Raw genomic sequence first — 20,881 nt, 5'->3', positions numbered from 1 at the left:
TGTAATGATTGTTACGCGATTAAACGGATTAATCATGTAACTGTAATTAACTAGGAAGTCGGGGCACCAAGGAAAATATTCAGATTGCAAAGTTATAATTTTCCTAATATAACTTTCAGATATTTAATATCTGATCAATTAGTCTTCGAATTAATTAATTATTCTTTACCTCACGTTAGTCTCATTCCAAACGTCGTAAATTGTTGGTTATCTGCACGAACCCAGTCTTCACTATGAGTCATCATTACATCAATTGTCTTAAATAATTAATTTACTAACTAAGTAATTCACAGAAATGCATAAACAAACAGTAGATAGTTACAAGGAAATGATAACGGAGTTTCCCTAGTGGGGTAAACCGGTATCGTGGACAAAAGGGAAATGGGGGTCAACTGAGATGAGACACTACAAAGTTGATAATTATAACAATTTAAATGCTAATCCTTTGCACATGAACGCTCACTCATTCGGGAATAATTGCAATCAATATATATATATATATTTACACTGTCGTCGGGATCTCTGTTGAAAAGTTTGTTTCTGTTGGAGAGTTTGTCCACCCTCTCTCTCTGAGGTGGTTAGAATGGATAGTTCAGAGTGATATTCATTCATGTCGTTATAGAATAGTTTCGGTGGTTGTCGGTCTTCTCGTTCAATGATACTGAATTCCTAGCTGCAGACTAGTAATTCATATCAAAGAGTTCTTATTCTGTCGGTATCGATAGTCTAAAAGTTTAACCACGTGGGATGGTTAAAAGATTCAGCAATCTACTCAAACCCTTATTTCCCTCTGTGATAGAGGTACTGGTCTGGTCTCAAACCTTGGCCCTCTCATTATCGAGGTAAGCTGGTCTAGTGATAGAAAACCCAGGTGGGGGTTTTATTCGGAACATTGAAAAGGGCTGTCTCATGACGCCAGATCCTGTCTGTGCCCCTGGGGGCGTGCCAATGACTTAGTGAAACTTTAAACAGAAATACAATTCTCTCACATTATCATCTAATAGCATCACGTCATTTCACAAATAGTATCATCTTTACTCATTCATTTTATACAACAATTAGATGTAAGCCTCATAACTGAGACTATTGTATAAACAGAGTTATGGTAATGTGGCCGTATTGTCTCTCATGAGTTTCACGAAATTGTACCAAACGGACCAGTTTGTAGCTGGATTCTTCACCAATCTTTTATACATTCTCCAGAACGTAAATATTGTTCGGACCTCCAGTTCTGTGAGGTGGAAGAAATTCCTTTGTTCTCTCTATGAAAACTCACTCTCTCTATACTGTCTGGCCATGAGGCAGGATTCTCCTCCAGGAATTCACGACCTGAGGTGCACCAGCCTGTAGGAGAGACAGAGAGAGAGGGTGATGGTGCAGAGGGAGGGAGAATAGTGCTCGCTGTACCCAAAGAGGGCAACGCCATGACAGAACATTAGCCTGAACTTGGCAGTTACTTTCTTCCTCTTCAGCCAGCTCCATTGCCATTGCATGGCAGGACACGCATGACAAGACAAGGAGGTTGGCTGAAGCACAGACACTCAGACTGAACCGGACTAATAGCACTCAGGTGCTTTAGTTACTGAAGCAGAACGAGCAGACCGGAGGTTTCTGCAACAGACAGTCAGACAGCGTTAAACGACGGTTTCACTCTGAGCTTGAGGAAAGTTTACCGTGTTTTTGTGGAACTGATTAGCTTCAGCTGTAGATGGAGGTGGTGGTAGAGGAAAGGCTGTATCACTGGGCTTTATCACCACATTCATTATCATTAGCCACTATTGATATCTCTCTCTCTCTCTCTCTCTCTCTCTCTCTCTCTCTCTCTCTCTCTCTCTCTCTCTCTCTCTCTCTCTTCTCTCTCTCTCTCTCTCTCTCTCTCTCTCTCTCTCTCTCTCTCTCTCTCTCTCTCTCTCTCTCTCTCTCTCTCTCTCTCTCTCTCTCTCTCTCTCTCTCTCTCTCTCTCTCTCTCTCTCTCTCTCTCTCTCTCTCTCTCTCTCTCTCTCTCTCTCTCTCTCTCTCTCTCTCTCTCTCTCTCTCTCTCTCTCTCTCTCTCTCTCTCTCTCTCTCTCTCTCTCTCTCTCTCTCTCTCTCTCTCTCTCTCTCTCTCTCTCTCTCTCTCGTGCCAAAATCTCACCCCTCTCCCTCTCCTGCTGTGCAGCCTGCTAGCAGCAGGGTTACAGGGGAAGTTCATTCACCTCACAGTATGATACCATCTATTAAGTACAGTGGTGATGGTCAAGCTAGACCTTTATTGAATGAGACAGACAATACAACATGGATGTCAACAAATGAACAATAGATTGATTTTATTTAACAGATGATGCCATTTAAATTCACTTTACCCAGACTTTGACGGTCTATGTCCAATTTTAGCATCATACCGAACCCAGACTGTCCCGACTGTATATACACGACTAACACAAGTTTGGATCCTCTATTAAGTTGTAATTACCCAGTGCAGTTAAAAATGTGATTTTCTTGTATTTTATATATATTTCCACACTATGAGGTTGGAATTACACTGTGAAATACTGCCTGAAATTTCGGCCTGTTTTTTTGGTGGGATGGAGTTTTGGCCTACCTGGTGACATCGCCAGGCAATAAATTGGTTAATAGACCAACAAGAGAGAGAGTTCCAAACCGCTCTGCCAATAACGGCTAGCTTGCAGTTTCCCCCTACTTACTCAGACCACTCCCAGACAGTCCTAGCAAAGTTCTAAGAATCTATTTTTGTGTCTTTTTAACCATTTTAATTGAAGACGATCACAGTGATTTAATTGTTACCCAGAAAAGGATTTGATATTGAGATAAAAACAGCTGCATTGGACCTTTAACATCAGAGACATCAAATAAAACATGTCAGTGAATTATCAGAGGAGGAATACGCGCAAGGTGAGGAGGGCTATTGATTGGCTGTTGGGGAGGAAACGGTGTCGAGCGGTGTTGTTGGCAATGAGTTGTGGTCGGACTGAACGAATGCTGACCACATTCATCTGGGATTTGATTAAAACACAATGACCTCTCTCCCTCCTCCTCCTCCTTTCTATACCTCCCTTCATCCCTTGTTCCCAGCCCTCTCACGTCCCCGCATAAAGGGCAGGCTGAACAGAAAGTGCACTACTGCAAAGTTGTCAGTAGTGATAAATACAGAGGCAAGCAGCGTCTGTGTGTGTGTGTGTGTGTGTGTGTGTGGGTTGTGTGTTCCTTCTTAAAGTGGAACTGCCAGCATTTTAGCATGTCCTATATATCCTATAAGCCTGGTGGTCCCGTGTGTCACATCTTGTTGAGTGTGACGTGTTTCGTCTTGTTCATGCAGAGTTGAATACCCTTCTGACGCCCTCCTCCCTCTACCTTGTTCACATATCTGATTATTCATGGTATCCAGGGCAAGTGACAACCTCTGCAATATAAACATGATGAAATCAATATGCCGATCTGGCACATAATTGTGGTACCAAGTGGAATGTCCAACACAGCATCACACTAAAAAGCTCTCTCTTCCTTTTTCTCCTTGCATATTTTTCCTTGATTTGATGCCTTCTGTTTCCCTTATCAGTCTCTCTCTCTCATCTCTGTGTGTAGTTAAATGGAGGAGAAGGAGAGGAGTAGGAGCCGGTCTCCGTCTCGTAGCCGTAGGGCCAGTCGGGTGCAGCAGGTGGTGGGGACGTTGATCAGACGCACCCGAGAATCACTCAGCAGGTACAGTATCAACAAACACATGCACACACACATATACACTGAACAAAAACATGCAACAATTACAAAGATTTTACTGAGTTACAGTTCATATAAGGAAATCAGTCAATTGAAATACATTCATTAGGCCCTAATCTATGGATTTCACCAGATTTGCATCTGTTGGTCACAGATACCTTAAAAAAGGTAGGGGTGTGGATCAGAGTTGATCATGCTGTTGATTGTGGCCAGTGGAATGTTGTCCCACTCCTCTTCAATGGCTGTGCAAACTTGCTGGACATTGGCGGGAACTGGAACACGCTGTCGTACACGTCGATCCAGAGCATCCCAAACATGCTTAATGGGTGACATCTCTGGTGAGCATGCAGGCCATGGAAGAACTGGGACATTTTCAGATCCTTGCGGCATGGGGCCGTGCATTATCATGCTGAAACATGAGGTGATGGCAGCAGATGAATGGCATGACAATGGGCCTCAGGATCTTGTCACAGTATCTCTGTGCATTCAAATTGCCATCGATAAAATGCAATTGTGCTCGTTGTCCGTAGCTTATGCCTGTCCATACCATAACCCCACCGTCACCATGAGTCACTCTGTTCATAACGCTGACTTCAGCTAACCGCTCGCCCACACGATGCCGTACACATTTGTCTGCCATCTGCCTGGTACAATTGAATCTGGGATTCATCCGTCAAGAGCACATTTCTCCAGCGTGCCAGTGGCCATCAATGGTGAGCATTTACCCACTGAAGCCGGTTACAACGCCGAACTGCAGTCTGGTTAAGACCCTGGTGAGGACGACAAGCTCGCCGACTTGCTTCCCTGAGACGGTTTCTGACAGTTTGTGCAGAATTTCTTCGGTTTTGTAAACCCACAGTTTCATCAGCTGTCCAGGTCTCTGGTCTCAGATGATCCCGCAGGTGAAGAAGCCGAATGTGGAGGTCCTGGGCTGGCGTGGTTACACGTGGTCTGTGGTTGTGAGGCCGGTTGGACGTACTGCCAAATCCTCTAAAACCACGTTGTAGGCGGCTTATGGTAGAGAAATTAACATAAAATGATCTGGTGGACAATCCTGCAGTCAGCATGCCAATTGTACGCTCCCTCAAGACTTGAGATATCTGTGACATTGTGTTTAGTGACAAAACTGCACATTTTAGAGTGACCTTCTATTGCCCCCAGCACAAAGTGCACCAGTTGAATGATCATGCTGTTTAATCAGCTTTGTGATATGCCACACCTGTCAGGTGGATGGATTATCTCGGCAAAGGAGAAATGCTCGCTAACAGGAATGTAAACAAATTTGTGAACGAAAACTTGAGAGAAATATGTTTTCTGTGCGTATGGAACATTTCTGAGATGTTTAAATTTCAGCTCATGAAACATGGGACCAACACTTTACAGGTTGCATTTATATTTTTTGTTCAGTGCATCTATATATATTTACATGAAGTATGTGGATGGGCCATTTGTTTTGCATGCTTAGTAAACATGCCAGAAACAGCTGACAGGGCTGGAAGGAGAGGGATGACTAGCCACTTTGTAGCGAGTCTAATTTCATGTTTAACACAAAGACTTAACTCACATAGTCTCACACCAGCTGCTCTGCCACTCTCAATAACCCCTGACCTCTAACCCTTGTTTAAACCCTGTTTGACCTCTCAGAGAGCGGATCCTTGGCGATGGGAGGTCCAACCGGTCAGCCAGTGTGTCCAGTCAGAACTTCCCGGTGAGGCTAACGGTTCAGATCGTCAGAGACCCGGTGTTGGACTCCAGAGGTCATGGGTTCACCCTCTCCAAACAGCACCCCCTGCTGGTCAGGGACGTGGCTACAGGTACGCTGTGTGTGTGTTGTTGTTGTTGTTGACTAGACAGCCTACTCTGGACTCACTAAGTCTAGGGGTTCTAGGTTTGCCTAACGGTTCTGTAACTGGAATGAACGTGTCTATTAATGTGAGAAGGAAGCGTATGTGACCAGGGGTTGAGTGCATGTACCCAGGAGACACCTGCCGTACCTAGGTCAAGGGCCTTGACTCCTCTTGGTTGGCCAGCGCAAGCAGATTATCATTTGTTCAGATGGTGACGAAAACCAATATGTACAAAAAGGAAAAATACCAAAGGCATGCCCAAATTAAAGACTCGACAACAAACGAAAGGCCTTGTGGCCACCAAACAAACAAGCAGCTTCACGGCTCGCAAGCTGGGACACTGACTGACCAACCCCTTAATTGGCAGCACCTGCCCATATCAAGGCTTGGCAGCACAACACTGGCAGATAGGCTAGTAGAGAGGCTGGCAGAGAGGCTAGTAGAGAGGCTGGCAGAGAGACTAGTAGAGAGGCTGGCAGAGAGGCTAGTAGAGAGACTGGCAGAGAGGCTAGTAGAGAGACTGGCAGAGAGGCTGAGTGTGGGTATGGTAGTTATCGTGAACTGTAATGTGCTGTCTAAACCTTTTCCATGACAGTGTGTGTTTGTTTGTACAAGGACTTGATGCGGTGGTACATATCAGTGATTTATTTTATCTATGACGCTGTTTCTGTAAATGAAACGTGTCTCTACGTCCCAATTTGTTTTTTTACGGTGTGTCTATGTCTGTAAGTTGTTGTCTATTTGTGTGTGTGTGTGTGTGTGTGTGTGTGTGTCCCCTGCTGCTCCTGTCTTGGTTGGACCAGGTCCAAGAAAAAAATTATTTGATTTGAAAAATAGATTTGATCTCAATGAGACTAACCTGGATAAATAAAGGCTGAGTAGGAAGGAAATAAATCAAATGTGTCTGAGAGAGAGAGAGAGAGAGAGAGAGACAGAGAGAGACAGAGAGAGACAGAGAGAGAGAGAAAGAGAGAGAGAGAGACAGAGAGAGACAGAGAGAGAGAGAAAGATAGAGAGAGAGACAGAGAGAGAGAGAAAGAGAGAGAGAGAGAGAGACAGAGAGAGAGAGAGAGAGAGAAAGAGAGAGAGAGAGAGAGAGAGAGACAGAGAGAGACAGAGAGAGAGAGAAAGAGAGAGAGAGAGACAGAGAGAGAGAGAAAGAGAGAGAGAGAGAGAGACAGAGAGAGAGAGAGAGAGAGAAAGAGAGAGAGAGAGAGACAGAGAGACAGAGAGAGAGAGCTCTCCCTCAAGTATGGCCACCTGCTTCATCATGCCACGGTAGACCCGCCCACAGCATGACAGATTTAGAATGCCAGGCGCTGTGCCAAAAAAGCCACACAATAGAGCCACCTGCTCATCCTTCTTAGATCTGATCACTCATTCACCCTTCATTTAGGTTGAGAAGCACACGCACACGCATTGTTACAATATTTGAGAGGTGCACAACGATGCAGTACGGAGCTCCATTTGGCCTCTGCATACCTCCGGAGGCGCCGCAATTGCGTCACACCCTCCATAAGGCGCCTCCCACCACATTTTCGGATCACGGGTAAATTGTCTCTTAGGGTTAGCAGTGTGGTTAAGGTTAGGATGAAGGTTAGGGTTAGGTTTAAAATACAATTGTATGACTTGGTGGCTGTGCAAGCTAGTAACCACTCTGCAGAGCTGCCTCCAGAACAAGATTCATGAGGAAAAACGCTAACCTGCGAGTCGATTGTAGGGATCAGTATATTGACAGCGTTGGCACAAAAGCACAGGAGGGGGTTGGCAAACCTGGCGTTGTGAAAGAGGGAGAGTGAGAGACTGAGTGTGCTGTGAGTGTGAGTGTGTGTGTGTGTGCGTGCGTATGTGTGTGACGGTGCCATATTGCTGTCAGTGGTATGGAGAGTGGGATCAGGGACAGGGCAGGCTTTGCTGTGTGTGTGTGTGTGTGTGTGTGTGTGTGTGTGTGTGTGTGTGTGCGGGGGTGTGTATGGAGAGAGAGAGCAAAAGGGAGGGGGCAGCAGAGAAACTGCTGTGACTCAGCCCTGTTCTCTGGCCTGAAGACAAATGAGTATAAATAACCAACCAAAGCAAGCAGAGGCTGGCAGAGAGGCCTATTGAGAGGTCTATTGAGAGGACTGTTGAGAGGCTGGCAGAGAGGCCTATTGAGAGGACTGTTGAGAGGCTGGCAGAGAGGCCGACAGAGAGACTAGTAGAGAGGCTGGCAGAGAGGCTAGTAGAGAGATTGGCAGATAATCTGGCAGAGAAGCTAGTAGAGAGACTGGCAGAGAAGCTAGTAGAGAGACTGGCAGAGAGACTGGCAGAGAGGCTAGTAGAGAGACTGGCAGAGAATCTGGCAGAGAGATGGGTAGAGAGACTGGCAGATAGGCTAGTAGAGAGACTGGTATAGAGTCTGGCAGAGAGGCTGGCAGAGAGCCTAGTAGAGAGACTGTCAGAGAGTCTGTCAGAGAGGCTGGCAGAGAGTCTAGTAGAGAGACTGGCCGAGAGGCTAATAGAGAGGCTGGCAGAGAGACTAGTCTCTACTAGCCTCTCTCTACAAGCCTCTCTGCCAGACTCTCTGCCAGACTCCTGGGATAGAGGCTGGCAGAGAGGCTGGCAGAGAGACTGGGATAGAGGCTGGCAGAGAGCCTAGTAGAGAGACTGGCAGAGAGTCTGGCAGAGAGGCTGGCAGAGAGTCTAGTAGAGAGACTGGCAGAGAGGCTAGTAGAGAGGCTGGTCGAGAGGCTGGCAGAGAGTCTAGTAGAGAGGCTAGTAGAGAGGCTGGTAGAGATGCTAGTGAAGAGACTGGCAGATAATCTGGCAGAGAGTCTGGCAAAGAGTCTGGCAGAGAAGCTAGTAGAGAGACTGGCAGAGAGGCTAGTAGAGAGACTGGCAGAGAATCTGGCAGAGAGTCTGGCAGAGAAGCTAGTAGAGAGACTGGCAGAGAATCTGGCAGAGAGTCTGGCAGAGAAGCTAGTAGAGAGACTGGCAGAGAATCTGGCAGAGAGTCTGGCAGAGAAGCTAGTCGAGAGACTGGCAGAGAGGATACTAGAGAGACTGGTAGATAATCTGGCAGAGAGTCTGGCAGAGAAGCTAGTAGAGAGACTGACAGAGAGGCTAGTAGAGAGACTGGCAGAGAATCTGGCAGAGAGTCTGGCTGGGAGGTTTGAAGAGAGGCCTGTTGAGAGGCCTGTTGAGATGGTGGCAGAGAGTCTAGCAAAGAGTCTGGCAGAGAAGCTAGTAGAGAGGCTGGCAGAGAGTGTGGCAGAGAGACTATTAGAGAGGCAGGCAGAGAGACTGGCAGAGAGAATAGTAGAGAGACTGGCAGAAATCTGGCAGAGAGTCTGGCAGAGAGGCTAGTAGAGAGACTTGCAGAGAGGTTGGCAGAGAGATGGGTAGAGAGACTGGCAGATAGGCTAGTAGAGAGACTGGGATAGAGGCTGGCAGAGATGCTGGCCGAGAGGCTAGTAGAGAGACTGTTAGAGAGTCTGGCAGAGAGGCTGGCAGAGAGTCTAGCAGAGAGACTGGCAGAGAGGCTAGTAGAGAGGCTGGCAGAGAGACTAGTCTCTACTAGCCTCTCTCTACTAGCCTCTCTGCCAGACTCTCTGCCAGACTCCTGGGATAGAGGCTGGCAGAGAAGCTGGCAGAGAGACTGGGATAGAGGCTGGCAGAAAGCCTAGTAGAGAGGCTGGGATAGAGGCTGGCAGAGAGGCTAGTAGAGAGATGGGATAGAGGCTGGCAGAGAGGCTGGCAGAGAGGCTAGTAGAGAGACTGTCAGAGAGGCTGGCAGAGAGGCTGGCAGAGAGTCTAGTAGAGAGACTGGCAGAGATGCTAGTAGAGAGGCTGGCAGAGAAGCTAGTAGAGAGACTGGCAGAGAATCTGGCAGAGAGTCTGGCAGAGAAGCTAGTAGAGAGACTGGCAGAGAGTCTAGTAGAGAGACTGGCAGAGATGCTAGTAGAGAGGCTGGCAGAGAAGCTAGTAGAGAGACTGGCAGAGAATCTGGCAGAGAGTCTGGCAGAGAAGCTAGTAGAGAGACTGGCAGAGAGGATACTAGAGAGACTGGCAGAGAATCTGGCAGAGAGTCTGGCAGAGAGGTTTGAAGAGAGGCCTGTTGATAGGCCTGTTGAGATGGTGGCAGAGAGTCTAGCAAAGAGTCTGGCAGAGAAGCTAGTAGAGAGGCTGGCAGAGAGTCTGGCAGAGAGACTATTAGAGAGGCAGGCAGAGAGACTGGCAGAGAGAATAGTAGAGAGACTGGCAGAGATCTGGCAGAGAGTCTGGCAGAGAGGCTAGTAGAGAGACTGGCAGAGAGGTTGGCAGAGAGATGGGTAGAGAGACTGGCAGATAGGCTAGTAGAGAGACTGGGATAGAGGCTGGCAGAGAGGCTGGCCGAGAGGCTAGTAGAGAGACTGTTAGAGAGTCTGGCAGAGAGGCTGGCAGAGTCTAGCAGAGAGACTGGCAGAGAGGCTAGTAGAGAGGCTGGCAGAGAGACTAGTCTCTACTAGCCTCTCTCTACTAGCCTCTCTGCCAGACTCTCTGCCAGACTCCTGGGATAGAGGCTGGCAGAGAGGCTGGCAGAGAGACTGGGATAGAGGCTGGCAGAGAGCCTAGTAGAGAGACTGGGATAGAGGCTGGCAGAGAGGCTAGTAGAGAGATGGGATAGAGGCTGGCAGAGAGGCTGGCAGAGAGGCTAGTAGAGAGACTGTCAGAGAGGCTGGCAGAGAGGCTGGCAGAGAGTCTAGTAGAGAGACTGGCAGAGATGCTAGTAGAGAGGCTGGCAGAGAGGCTGACAGAGAATCTAGCAGAGAGGCTTGTCGAGAGGCTGGCAGAGAGGCTATTACAGAGACTGGCAGAGAGTCTGGCAGAGAGTCTGGCAGAGAGGCTAGTAGAGAGGCTGGTAGAGAGGCTGGCAGAGGACTGGGAGAGAGGCTAGCAGAGAGGCTAGTAGAGAGTCTGGCAGAGAAGCTGTCAGAGAGGATGGCAGATGGGCTAGTAGAGAGACTGACAGAGAGGCTTGTAGAGAGTCTGGTAGAAAGACTAGTAGAGAGGCTGGCAGAGGCTAGTAGAGAAGCTGGCGGAGAGGCTAGTAGAGAAGCTACTAGAGATGCTGGCAGAGAGGCTTGTAGAGAATCCGGTAGAGAGGCTGGCAGAGGCTAGTAGAGAAGCTGGCAGAGAGGCTCATAGAGAGGCTACTAGAGAGACTGGCAGAGAATCTGGCAGAGAGGCTGGCAGAGAGACTGGCAGAGAGACTAGTAGAGAGTCTTGCAGAGAGGCTGGCAGAGAAGCTAGTAGAGAGACTGGCAGAGAGGCTAGTAGAGAGACTGGCAGAGAATCTGGCAGAGAGTCTGGCAGAGAAGCTAGTAGAGAGACTGGCAGAGAATCTGGCAGAGAGTCTGGCAGAGAAGCTAGTAGAGAGACTGGCAGAGAATCTGGCAGAGAGTCTGGCAGAGAAGCTAGTCGAGAGACTGGCAGAGAGGATACTAGAGAGACTGGTAGATAATCTGGCAGAGAGTCTGGCAGAGAAGCTAGTAGAGAGACTGACAGAGAGGCTAGTAGAGAGACTGGCAGAGAATCTGGCAGAGAGTCTGGCTGGGAGGTTTGAAGAGAGGCCTGTTGAGAGGCCTGTTGAGATGGTGGCAGAGAGTCTAGCAAAGAGTCTGGCAGAGAAGCTAGTAGAGAGGCTGGCAGAGAGTGTGGCAGAGAGACTATTAGAGAGGCAGGCAGAGAGACTGGCAGAGAGAATAGTAGAGAGACTGGCAGAAATCTGGCAGAGAGTCTGGCAGAGAGGCTAGTAGAGAGACTTGCAGAGAGGTTGGCAGAGAGATGGGTAGAGAGACTGGCAGATAGGCTAGTAGAGAGACTGGGATAGAGGCTGGCAGAGATGCTGGCCGAGAGGCTAGTAGAGAGACTGTTAGAGAGTCTGGCAGAGAGGCTGGCAGAGAGTCTAGCAGAGAGACTGGCAGAGAGGCTAGTAGAGAGGCTGGCAGAGAGACTAGTCTCTACTAGCCTCTCTCTACTAGCCTCTCTGCCAGACTCTCTGCCAGACTCCTGGGATAGAGGCTGGCAGAGAAGCTGGCAGAGAGACTGGGATAGAGGCTGGCAGAAAGCCTAGTAGAGAGGCTGGGATAGAGGCTGGCAGAGAGGCTAGTAGAGAGATGGGATAGAGGCTGGCAGAGAGGCTGGCAGAGAGGCTAGTAGAGAGACTGTCAGAGAGGCTGGCAGAGAGGCTGGCAGAGAGTCTAGTAGAGAGACTGGCAGAGATGCTAGTAGAGAGGCTGGCAGAGAAGCTAGTAGAGAGACTGGCAGAGAATCTGGCAGAGAGTCTGGCAGAGAAGCTAGTAGAGAGACTGGCAGAGAGTCTAGTAGAGAGACTGGCAGAGATGCTAGTAGAGAGGCTGGCAGAGAAGCTAGTAGAGAGACTGGCAGAGAATCTGGCAGAGAGTCTGGCAGAGAAGCTAGTAGAGAGACTGGCAGAGAGGATACTAGAGAGACTGGCAGAGAATCTGGCAGAGAGTCTGGCAGAGAGGTTTGAAGAGAGGCCTGTTGATAGGCCTGTTGAGATGGTGGCAGAGAGTCTAGCAAAGAGTCTGGCAGAGAAGCTAGTAGAGAGGCTGGCAGAGAGTCTGGCAGAGAGACTATTAGAGAGGCAGGCAGAGAGACTGGCAGAGAGAATAGTAGAGAGACTGGCAGAGATCTGGCAGAGAGTCTGGCAGAGAGGCTAGTAGAGAGACTGGCAGAGAGGTTGGCAGAGAGATGGGTAGAGAGACTGGCAGATAGGCTAGTAGAGAGACTGGGATAGAGGCTGGCAGAGAGGCTGGCCGAGAGGCTAGTAGAGAGACTGTTAGAGAGTCTGGCAGAGAGGCTGGCAGAGTCTAGCAGAGAGACTGGCAGAGAGGCTAGTAGAGAGGCTGGCAGAGAGACTAGTCTCTACTAGCCTCTCTCTACTAGCCTCTCTGCCAGACTCTCTGCCAGACTCCTGGGATAGAGGCTGGCAGAGAGGCTGGCAGAGAGACTGGGATAGAGGCTGGCAGAGAGCCTAGTAGAGAGACTGGGATAGAGGCTGGCAGAGAGGCTAGTAGAGAGATGGGATAGAGGCTGGCAGAGAGGCTGGCAGAGAGGCTAGTAGAGAGACTGTCAGAGAGGCTGGCAGAGAGGCTGGCAGAGAGTCTAGTAGAGAGACTGGCAGAGATGCTAGTAGAGAGGCTGGCAGAGAGGCTGACAGAGAATCTAGCAGAGAGGCTTGTCGAGAGGCTGGCAGAGAGGCTATTACAGAGACTGGCAGAGAGTCTGGCAGAGAGTCTGGCAGAGAGGCTAGTAGAGAGGCTGGTAGAGAGGCTGGCAGAGGACTGGGAGAGAGGCTAGCAGAGAGGCTAGTAGAGAGTCTGGCAGAGAAGCTGTCAGAGAGGATGGCAGATGGGCTAGTAGAGAGACTGACAGAGAGGCTTGTAGAGAGTCTGGTAGAAAGACTAGTAGAGAGGCTGGCAGAGGCTAGTAGAGAAGCTGGCGGAGAGGCTAGTAGAGAAGCTACTAGAGATGCTGGCAGAGAGGCTTGTAGAGAATCCGGTAGAGAGGCTGGCAGAGGCTAGTAGAGAAGCTGGCAGAGAGGCTCATAGAGAGGCTACTAGAGAGACTGGCAGAGAATCTGGCAGAGAGGCTGGCAGAGAGACTGGCAGAGAGACTAGTAGAGAGTCTTGCAGAGAGGCTGGCAGAGAAGCTAGTAGAGAGACTGGCAGAGAGGCTAGTAGAGAGACTGGCAGAGAATCTGGCAGAGAGTCTGGCAGAGAAGCTAGTAGAGAGACTGGCAGAGAATCTGGCAGAGAGTCTGGCAGAGAAGCTAGTAGAGAGACTGGCAGAGAATCTGGCAGAGAGTCTGGCAGAGAAGCTAGTCGAGAGACTGGCAGAGAGGATACTAGAGAGACTGGTAGATAATCTGGCAGAGAGTCTGGCAGAGAAGCTAGTAGAGAGACTGACAGAGAGGCTAGTAGAGAGACTGGCAGAGAATCTGGCAGAGAGTCTGGCTGGGAGGTTTGAAGAGAGGCCTGTTGAGAGGCCTGTTGAGATGGTGGCAGAGAGTCTAGCAAAGAGTCTGGCAGAGAAGCTAGTAGAGAGGCTGGCAGAGAGTGTGGCAGAGAGACTATTAGAGAGGCAGGCAGAGAGACTGGCAGAGAGAATAGTAGAGAGACTGGCAGAAATCTGGCAGAGAGTCTGGCAGAGAGGCTAGTAGAGAGACTTGCAGAGAGGTTGGCAGAGAGATGGGTAGAGAGACTGGCAGATAGGCTAGTAGAGAGACTGGGATAGAGGCTGGCAGAGATGCTGGCCGAGAGGCTAGTAGAGAGACTGTTAGAGAGTCTGGCAGAGAGGCTGGCAGAGAGTCTAGCAGAGAGACTGGCAGAGAGGCTAGTAGAGAGGCTGGCAGAGAGACTAGTCTCTACTAGCCTCTCTCTACTAGCCTCTCTGCCAGACTCTCTGCCAGACTCCTGGGATAGAGGCTGGCAGAGAAGCTGGCAGAGAGACTGGGATAGAGGCTGGCAGAAAGCCTAGTAGAGAGGCTGGGATAGAGGCTGGCAGAGAGGCTAGTAGAGAGATGGGATAGAGGCTGGCAGAGAGGCTGGCAGAGAGGCTAGTAGAGAGACTGTCAGAGAGGCTGGCAGAGAGGCTGGCAGAGAGTCTAGTAGAGAGACTGGCAGAGATGCTAGTAGAGAGGCTGGCAGAGAAGCTAGTAGAGAGACTGGCAGAGAATCTGGCAGAGAGTCTGGCAGAGAAGCTAGTAGAGAGACTGGCAGAGAGTCTAGTAGAGAGACTGGCAGAGATGCTAGTAGAGAGGCTGGCAGAGAAGCTAGTAGAGAGACTGGCAGAGAATCTGGCAGAGAGTCTGGCAGAGAAGCTAGTAGAGAGACTGGCAGAGAGGATACTAGAGAGACTGGCAGAGAATCTGGCAGAGAGTCTGGCAGAGAGGCTAGTAGAGAGGCTGGTAGAGAGGCTGGCAGAGGACTGGGAGAGAGGCTAGCAGAGAGGCTAGTAGAGAGTCTGGCAGAGAAGCTGTCAGAGAGGATGGCAGATGGGCTAGTAGAGAGACTGACAGAGAGGCTTGTAGAGAGTCTGGTAGAAAGACTAGTAGAGAGGCTGGCAGAGGCTAGTAGAGAAGCTGGCGGAGAGGCTAGTAGAGAAGCTACTAGAGATGCTGGCAGAGAGGCTTGTAGAGAATCCGGTAGAGAGGCTGGCAGAGGCTAGTAGAGAAGCTGGCAGAGAGGCTCATAGAGAGGCTACTAGAGAGACTGGCAGAGAATCTGGCAGAGAGGCTGGCAGAGAGACTGGCAGAGAGACTAGTAGAGAGTCTTGCAGAGAGGCTGGCAGAGAAGCTAGTAGAGAGACTGGCAGAGAGGCTAGTAGAGAGACTGGCAGAGAATCTGGCAGAGAGTCTGGCAGAGAAGCTAGTAGAGAGACTGGCAGAGAATCTGGCAGAGAGTCTGGCAGAGAAGCTAGTAGAGAGACTGGCAGAGAATCTGGCAGAGAGTCTGGCAGAGAAGCTAGTCGAGAGACTGGCAGAGAGGATACTAGAGAGACTGGTAGATAATCTGGCAGAGAGTCTGGCAGAGAAGCTAGTAGAGAGACTGACAGAGAGGCTAGTAGAGAGACTGGCAGAGAATCTGGCAGAGAGTCTGGCTGGGAGGTTTGAAGAGAGGCCTGTTGAGAGGCCTGTTGAGATGGTGGCAGAGAGTCTAGCAAAGAGTCTGGCAGAGAAGCTAGTAGAGAGGCTGGCAGAGAGTGTGGCAGAGAGACTATTAGAGAGGCAGGCAGAGAGACTGGCAGAGAGAATAGTAGAGAGACTGGCAGAAATCTGGCAGAGAGTCTGGCAGAGAGGCTAGTAGAGAGACTTGCAGAGAGGTTGGCAGAGAGATGGGTAGAGAGACTGGCAGATAGGCTAGTAGAGAGACTGGGATAGAGGCTGGCAGAGATGCTGGCCGAGAGGCTAGTAGAGAGACTGTTAGAGAGTCTGGCAGAGAGGCTGGCAGAGAGTCTAGCAGAGAGACTGGCAGAGAGGCTAGTAGAGAGGCTGGCAGAGAGACTAGTCTCTACTAGCCTCTCTCTACTAGCCTCTCTGCCAGACTCTCTGCCAGACTCCTGGGATAGAGGCTGGCAGAGAAGCTGGCAGAGAGACTGGGATAGAGGCTGGCAGAAAGCCTAGTAGAGAGGCTGGGATAGAGGCTGGCAGAGAGGCTAGTAGAGAGATGGGATAGAGGCTGGCAGAGAGGCTGGCAGAGAGGCTAGTAGAGAGACTGTCAGAGAGGCTGGCAGAGAGGCTGGCAGAGAGTCTAGTAGAGAGACTGGCAGAGATGCTAGTAGAGAGGCTGGCAGAGAAGCTAGTAGAGAGACTGGCAGAGAATCTGGCAGAGAGTCTGGCAGAGAAGCTAGTAGAGAGACTGGCAGAGAGTCTAGTAGAGAGACTGGCAGAGATGCTAGTAGAGAGGCTGGCAGAGAAGCTAGTAGAGAGACTGGCAGAGAATCTGGCAGAGAGTCTGGCAGAGAAGCTAGTAGAGAGACTGGCAGAGAGGATACTAGAGAGACTGGCAGAGAATCTGGCAGAGAGTCTGGCAGAGAGGTTTGAAGAGAGGCCTGTTGAGAGGCCTGTTGAGATGGTGGCAGAGAGTCTAGCAAAGAGTCTGGCAGAGAAGCTAGTAGAGAGGCTGGCAGAGAGTCTGGCAGAGAGACTATTAGAGAGGCAGGCAGAGAGACTGGCAGAGAGAATAGTAGAGAGACTGGCAGAGATCTGGCAGAGAGTCTGGCAGAGAGGCTAGTAGAGAGACTGGCAGAGAGGTTGGCAGAGAGATGGGTAGAGAGACTGGCAGATAGGCTAGTAGAGAGACTGGGATAGAGGCTGGCAGAGAGGCTGGCCGAGAGGCTAGTAGAGAGACTGTTAGAGAGTCTGGCAGAGAGGCTGGCAGAGTCTAGCAGAGAGACTGGCAGAGAGGCTAGTAGAGAGGCTGGCAGAGAGACTAGTCTCTACTAGCCTCTCTCTACTAGCCTCTCTGCCAGACTCTCTGCCAGACTCCTGGGATAGAGGCTGGCAGAGAGGCTGGCAGAGAGACTGGGATAGAGGCTGGCAGAGAGCCTAGTAGAGAGACTGGGATAGAGGCTGGCAGAGAGGCTAGTAGAGAGATGGGATAGAGGCTGGCAGAGAGGCTGGCAGAGAGGCTAGTAGAGAGACTGTCAGAGAGGCTGGCAGAGAGGCTGGCAGAGAGTCTAGTAGAGAGACTGGCAGAGATGCTAGTAGAGAGGCTGGCAGAGAGGCTGACAGAGAATCTAGCAGAGAGGCTTGTCGAGAGGCTGGCAGAGAGGCTATTACAGAGACTGGCAGAGAGTCTGGCAGAGAGTCTGGCAGAGAGGCTAGTAGAGAGGCTGGTAGAGAGGCTGGCAGAGGACTGGGAGAGAGGCTAGCAGAGAGGCTAGTAGAGAGTCTGGCAGAGAAGCTGTCAGAGAGGATGGCAGATGGGCTAGTAGAGAGACTGACAGAGAGGCTTGTAGAGAGTCTGGTAGAAAGACTAGTAGAGAGGCTGGCAGAGGCTAGTAGAGAAGCTGGCGGAGAGGCTAGTAGAGAAGCTACTAGAGATGCTGGCAGAGAGGCTTGTAGAGAATCCGGTAGAGAGGCTGGCAGAGGCTAGTAGAGAAGCTGGCAGAGAGGCTCATAGAGAGGCTACTAGAGAGACTGGCAGAGAATCTGGCAGAGAGGCTGGCAGAGAGACTGGCAGAGAGACTAGTAGAGAGTCTTGCAGAGAGGCTGGCAGAGAGACTAGTAGAGAGACTGGCAGAGAGGCTGACAGAGAAGCTAGTAGAGAGACTGGCAGAAAGACTAGTAGAGAGACTGGCAGAGAAGCTAGTAGAGAGACGGGCAGAGAGGCTAGTAGAGAGTCTGGCAGAGAAGCTAGTAGAGAGACTGGCAGAGAGAATAGTAGAGAGACTGGCAGAGAGGTTGGCAGAGAGATGGGTAGAGAGACTGGCAGATAGGCTAGTAGAGAGACTGGGATAGAGTCTGGCAGAGAGGCTGGCAGAGAGGCTAGTAGAGAGACTGGTAGAGAGGCTAGTAGAGAGGCTGGCAGAGAGACTAGGCTCTACTAGCCTCTCTCTACTAGCCTCTCTGCCAGACTCTCTGCCAGACTCCTGGGATAGAGGATGGCAGAGAGGCTGGCAGAGAGACTGGGATAGAGGCTGGCAGAGAGCCTAGTAGAGAGACTGGGATAGAGGCTGGCAGAGAGGCTGGCAGAGAGGCTAGTAGAGAGATGGGATAGAGGCTGGCAGAGAGGTTGGCAGAGAGGCTAGTAGAGAGTCTGGCAGAGAGGCTGGCAGAGAGTCTAGTAGAGAGACTGGCAGCGAGGCTAGTAGAGAGGCTGGCAGAGAGCCTGACAGAGAGGCTAGCAGAGAGGCTGGTCGAGAGGCTGGCAGAGAGTCTAGTAGAGAGGCTAGTAGAGAGGCTGGTAGAGGTGCTAGTGAAGAGACTGGCAGAAAGGCTACTAGAGAGGCTGGCAGAGAGGTTTGAGGAGACAGGCAGAGAGACTTGAAGAGATGCAGGCAGAGAGGCTAGTAGAGAGACTGGCAGAGAGGCTAGTAGAGAGACTGGCAGAGAGGCTAGTAGAGAGGCTGGCAGAGAGGTTTGAAGAGAGGCCTGTTGAGAGGCCTGTTGAGATGGTGGCAGAGAGTCTAGCAAAGAGTCTGGCAGAAAAGCTAGTAGAGAGGCTGGCAGAGAGTCTGGCTGAGAGACTATTAGAGAGGCAGGCAGAGATCTGGCAGAGAGTCTGGCAGAGAGGCTAGTAGAGAGACTGGTAGAGAGGTTGGCAGAGAGATGGGTAGAGAGACTGGCAGATAGGCTAGTAGAGAGACTGGGATAGAGGCTGGCAGAGAAGCTGGCAGAGAGGCTAGTAGAGAGACTGTTAGAGAGTCTGGCAGAGAGACTATTAGAGAGGCAGGCAGAGAGACTGGCAGAGAGAATAGTAGAGAGACTGGCAGAGATCTGGCAGAGAGTCTGGCAGAGAGGCGAGTAGAGAGACTGGCAGAGAGGTTGGCAGAGAGATGGGTAGAGAGACTGGCAGATAGGCTAGTAGAGAGACTGGGATAGAGGCTGGCAGAGAGGCTGGCAGAGAGGCTAGTAGAGAGACTGTTAGAGAGTCTGGCAGAGAGGCTGGCAGAGTCTAGCAGAGAGACTGGCAGAGAGGCTAGTAGAGAGGCTGGCAGAGAGACTAGTCTCTACTAGCCTCTCTCTACTAGCCTCTCTGCCAGACTCTCTGCCAGACTCCTGGGATAGAGGCTGGCAGAGAGGCTGGCAGAGAGACTGGGATAGAGGCTGGCAGAGAGCCTAGTAGAGAGACTGGGATAGAGGCTGGCAGAGAGGCTAGTAGAGAGATGGGATAGAGTCTGTCAGAGAGGCTGGCAGAGAGTCTAGTAGAGAGACTGGCAGAGATGCTAGTAGAGAGGCTGGCAGAGAGGCTGACAGAGAGTCTAGCAGAGAGGCTTGTCGAGAGGCTGGCAAAGAGTCTAGTAGAGAGGCTAGTAGAGAGGCTGGTAGAGGTGCTAGTGAAGAGACTGGCAGAAAGGCTACTAGAGAGGCTGGCAGAGAGGTTTGAGGAGACAGGCAGAGAGACTTGAAGAGAGACTGGCAGAGAGACTAGTAGAGAGACTGGCAGAGAGGCTAGTAGAGAGACTGGCAGAGAGGCTGGCAGAGAGGTTTGAAGAGAGGCCTGTTGAGAGGCCTATTGAGATGGTGGCAGAGAGTTTAGCAAAGAGTCTGGCAGAGAAGCTAGTAGAGAGGCTGGCAGAGAGTCCGTTAGAGAGACAATTAGAGAGGCAGGCAGAGAGGCTGGCAGAGAGGCTAGTGAAGAGTCTGGCAGAGAGGGCGCCAGAGAGGCTGGCAGAGACTCTAGTAGAGAGATTGGCATATAGGCTAGTAGAGATACTGGCAGAGAGGCTATTACAGAGACTGGCAGAGAGTCTGGCAGAGAGTCTGGCAGAGAGGCTAGTAGAGAGGCTGGCAGAGAGGCTGGCAGAGGACTGGGAGAGAGGCTAGCAGAGAGGCTAGTAGAGAGTCTGGCAGAGAAGCTGTCATAGAGGATGGCAGATGGGCTAGTAGATAGACTGACAGAGAGGCTTGTAGAGAGTCTGGTAGAAAGACTAGTAGAGAGGCTGGCAGAGGCTAGTAGAGAAGCTGGCAGAGAGGCTAGTAGAGAAGCTACTAGAGAGGCTGGCAGAGAGGCTTGTAGAGAATCCGGTAGAGAGGCTGGCAGAGGCTAGTAGAGAAGCTGGCAAAGAGGCTCGTAGAGAGGCTACTAGAGAGACTGGCAGAGAATCTGGCAGAGAGGCTGGCAGAGAGACTGGCAGAGAGACTAGTAGAGAGTCTTGCAGAGAGGCTGGCAGAGAGACTAGTAGAGAGGCAGGCAGAGAGACTGGCAGAGAGAATAGTAGAGAGACTGGCAGAGATCTGGCAGAGAGTCTGGCAGAGAGGCGAGTAGAGAGACTGGCAGAGAGGTTGGCAGAGAGATGGGTAGAGAGACTGGCAGATAGGCTAGTAGAGAGACTGGGATAGAGGCTGGCAGAGAGGCTGGCAGAGAGGCTAGTAGAGAGACTGTTAGAGAGTCTGGCAGAGAGGCTGGCAGAGTCTAGCAGAGAGACTGGCAGAGAGGCTAGTAGAGAGGCTGGCAGAGAGACTAGTCTCTACTAGCCTCTCTCTACTAGCCTCTCTGCCAGACTCTCTGCCAGACTCCTGGGATAGAGGCTGGCAGAGAGGCTGGCAGAGAGACTGGGATAGAGGCTGGCAGAGAGCCTAATAGAGAGACTGGGATAGAGGCTGGCAGAGAGGCTAGTAGAGAGATGGGATAGAGTCTGTCAGAGAGGCTGGCAGAGAGTCTAGTAGAGAGACTGGCAGAGATGCTAGTAGAGAGGCTGGCAGAGAGGCTGACAGAGAGTCTAGCAGAGAGGCTTGTCGAGAGGCTGGCAGAGAGTCTAGTAGAGAGGCTAGTAGAGAGGCTGGTAGAGGTGCTAGTGAAGAGACTGGCAGAAAGGCTACTAGAGAGGCTGGCAGAGAGGTTTGAGGAGACAGGCAGAGAGACTTGAAGAGAGACTGGCAGAGAGACTAGTAGAGAGACTGGCAGAGAGGCTAGTAGAGAGACTGGCAGAGAGGCTGGCAGAGAGGTTTGAAGAGAGGCCTGTTGAGAGGCCTATTGAGATGGTGGCAGAGAGTTTAGCAAAGAGTCTGGCAGAGAAGCTAGTAGAGAGGCTGGCAGAGAGTCCGTTAGAGAGACAATTAGAGAAGCAGGCAGAGAGGCTGGCAGAGAGGCTAGTGAAGAGTCTGGCAGAGA

At 50.8% G+C, this 20,881-nt stretch overlaps 1 protein-coding gene across 4 annotated transcripts in view; it reads left to right on the top strand.

The window, feature by feature from the left end:
- LOC110518941 (uncharacterized) overlaps positions 1 to 20,881 on the top strand; it is a 51,595-nt gene that overhangs the window by 14,169 nt on the left and 16,545 nt on the right. For all 4 annotated transcript variants that reach the window (XM_036942858.2, XM_036942857.2, XM_090198289.1 and 1 more), the window contains exons 3-4: positions 3,583 to 3,699; positions 5,359 to 5,528. In XM_036942858.2, the coding sequence (XP_036798753.2) occupies positions 3,587 to 3,699; positions 5,359 to 5,528 (283 nt within the window). In that variant the 5' untranslated portion in view covers positions 3,583 to 3,586. The remainder of the gene's footprint in view (positions 1 to 3,582; positions 3,700 to 5,358; positions 5,529 to 20,881) is intronic.

Source organism: Oncorhynchus mykiss, chromosome 14 (genome assembly GCF_057628025.1).
Source record: "Oncorhynchus mykiss isolate SJ-2025 chromosome 14, ASM5762802v1, whole genome shotgun sequence".
NCBI classification, from domain to species: Eukaryota; Metazoa; Chordata; class Actinopteri; order Salmoniformes; family Salmonidae; genus Oncorhynchus; species Oncorhynchus mykiss.
The sequence above is the reverse complement of the archived record's forward strand: the minus strand, read 5'-3'. Positions and strand labels throughout refer to the sequence as shown.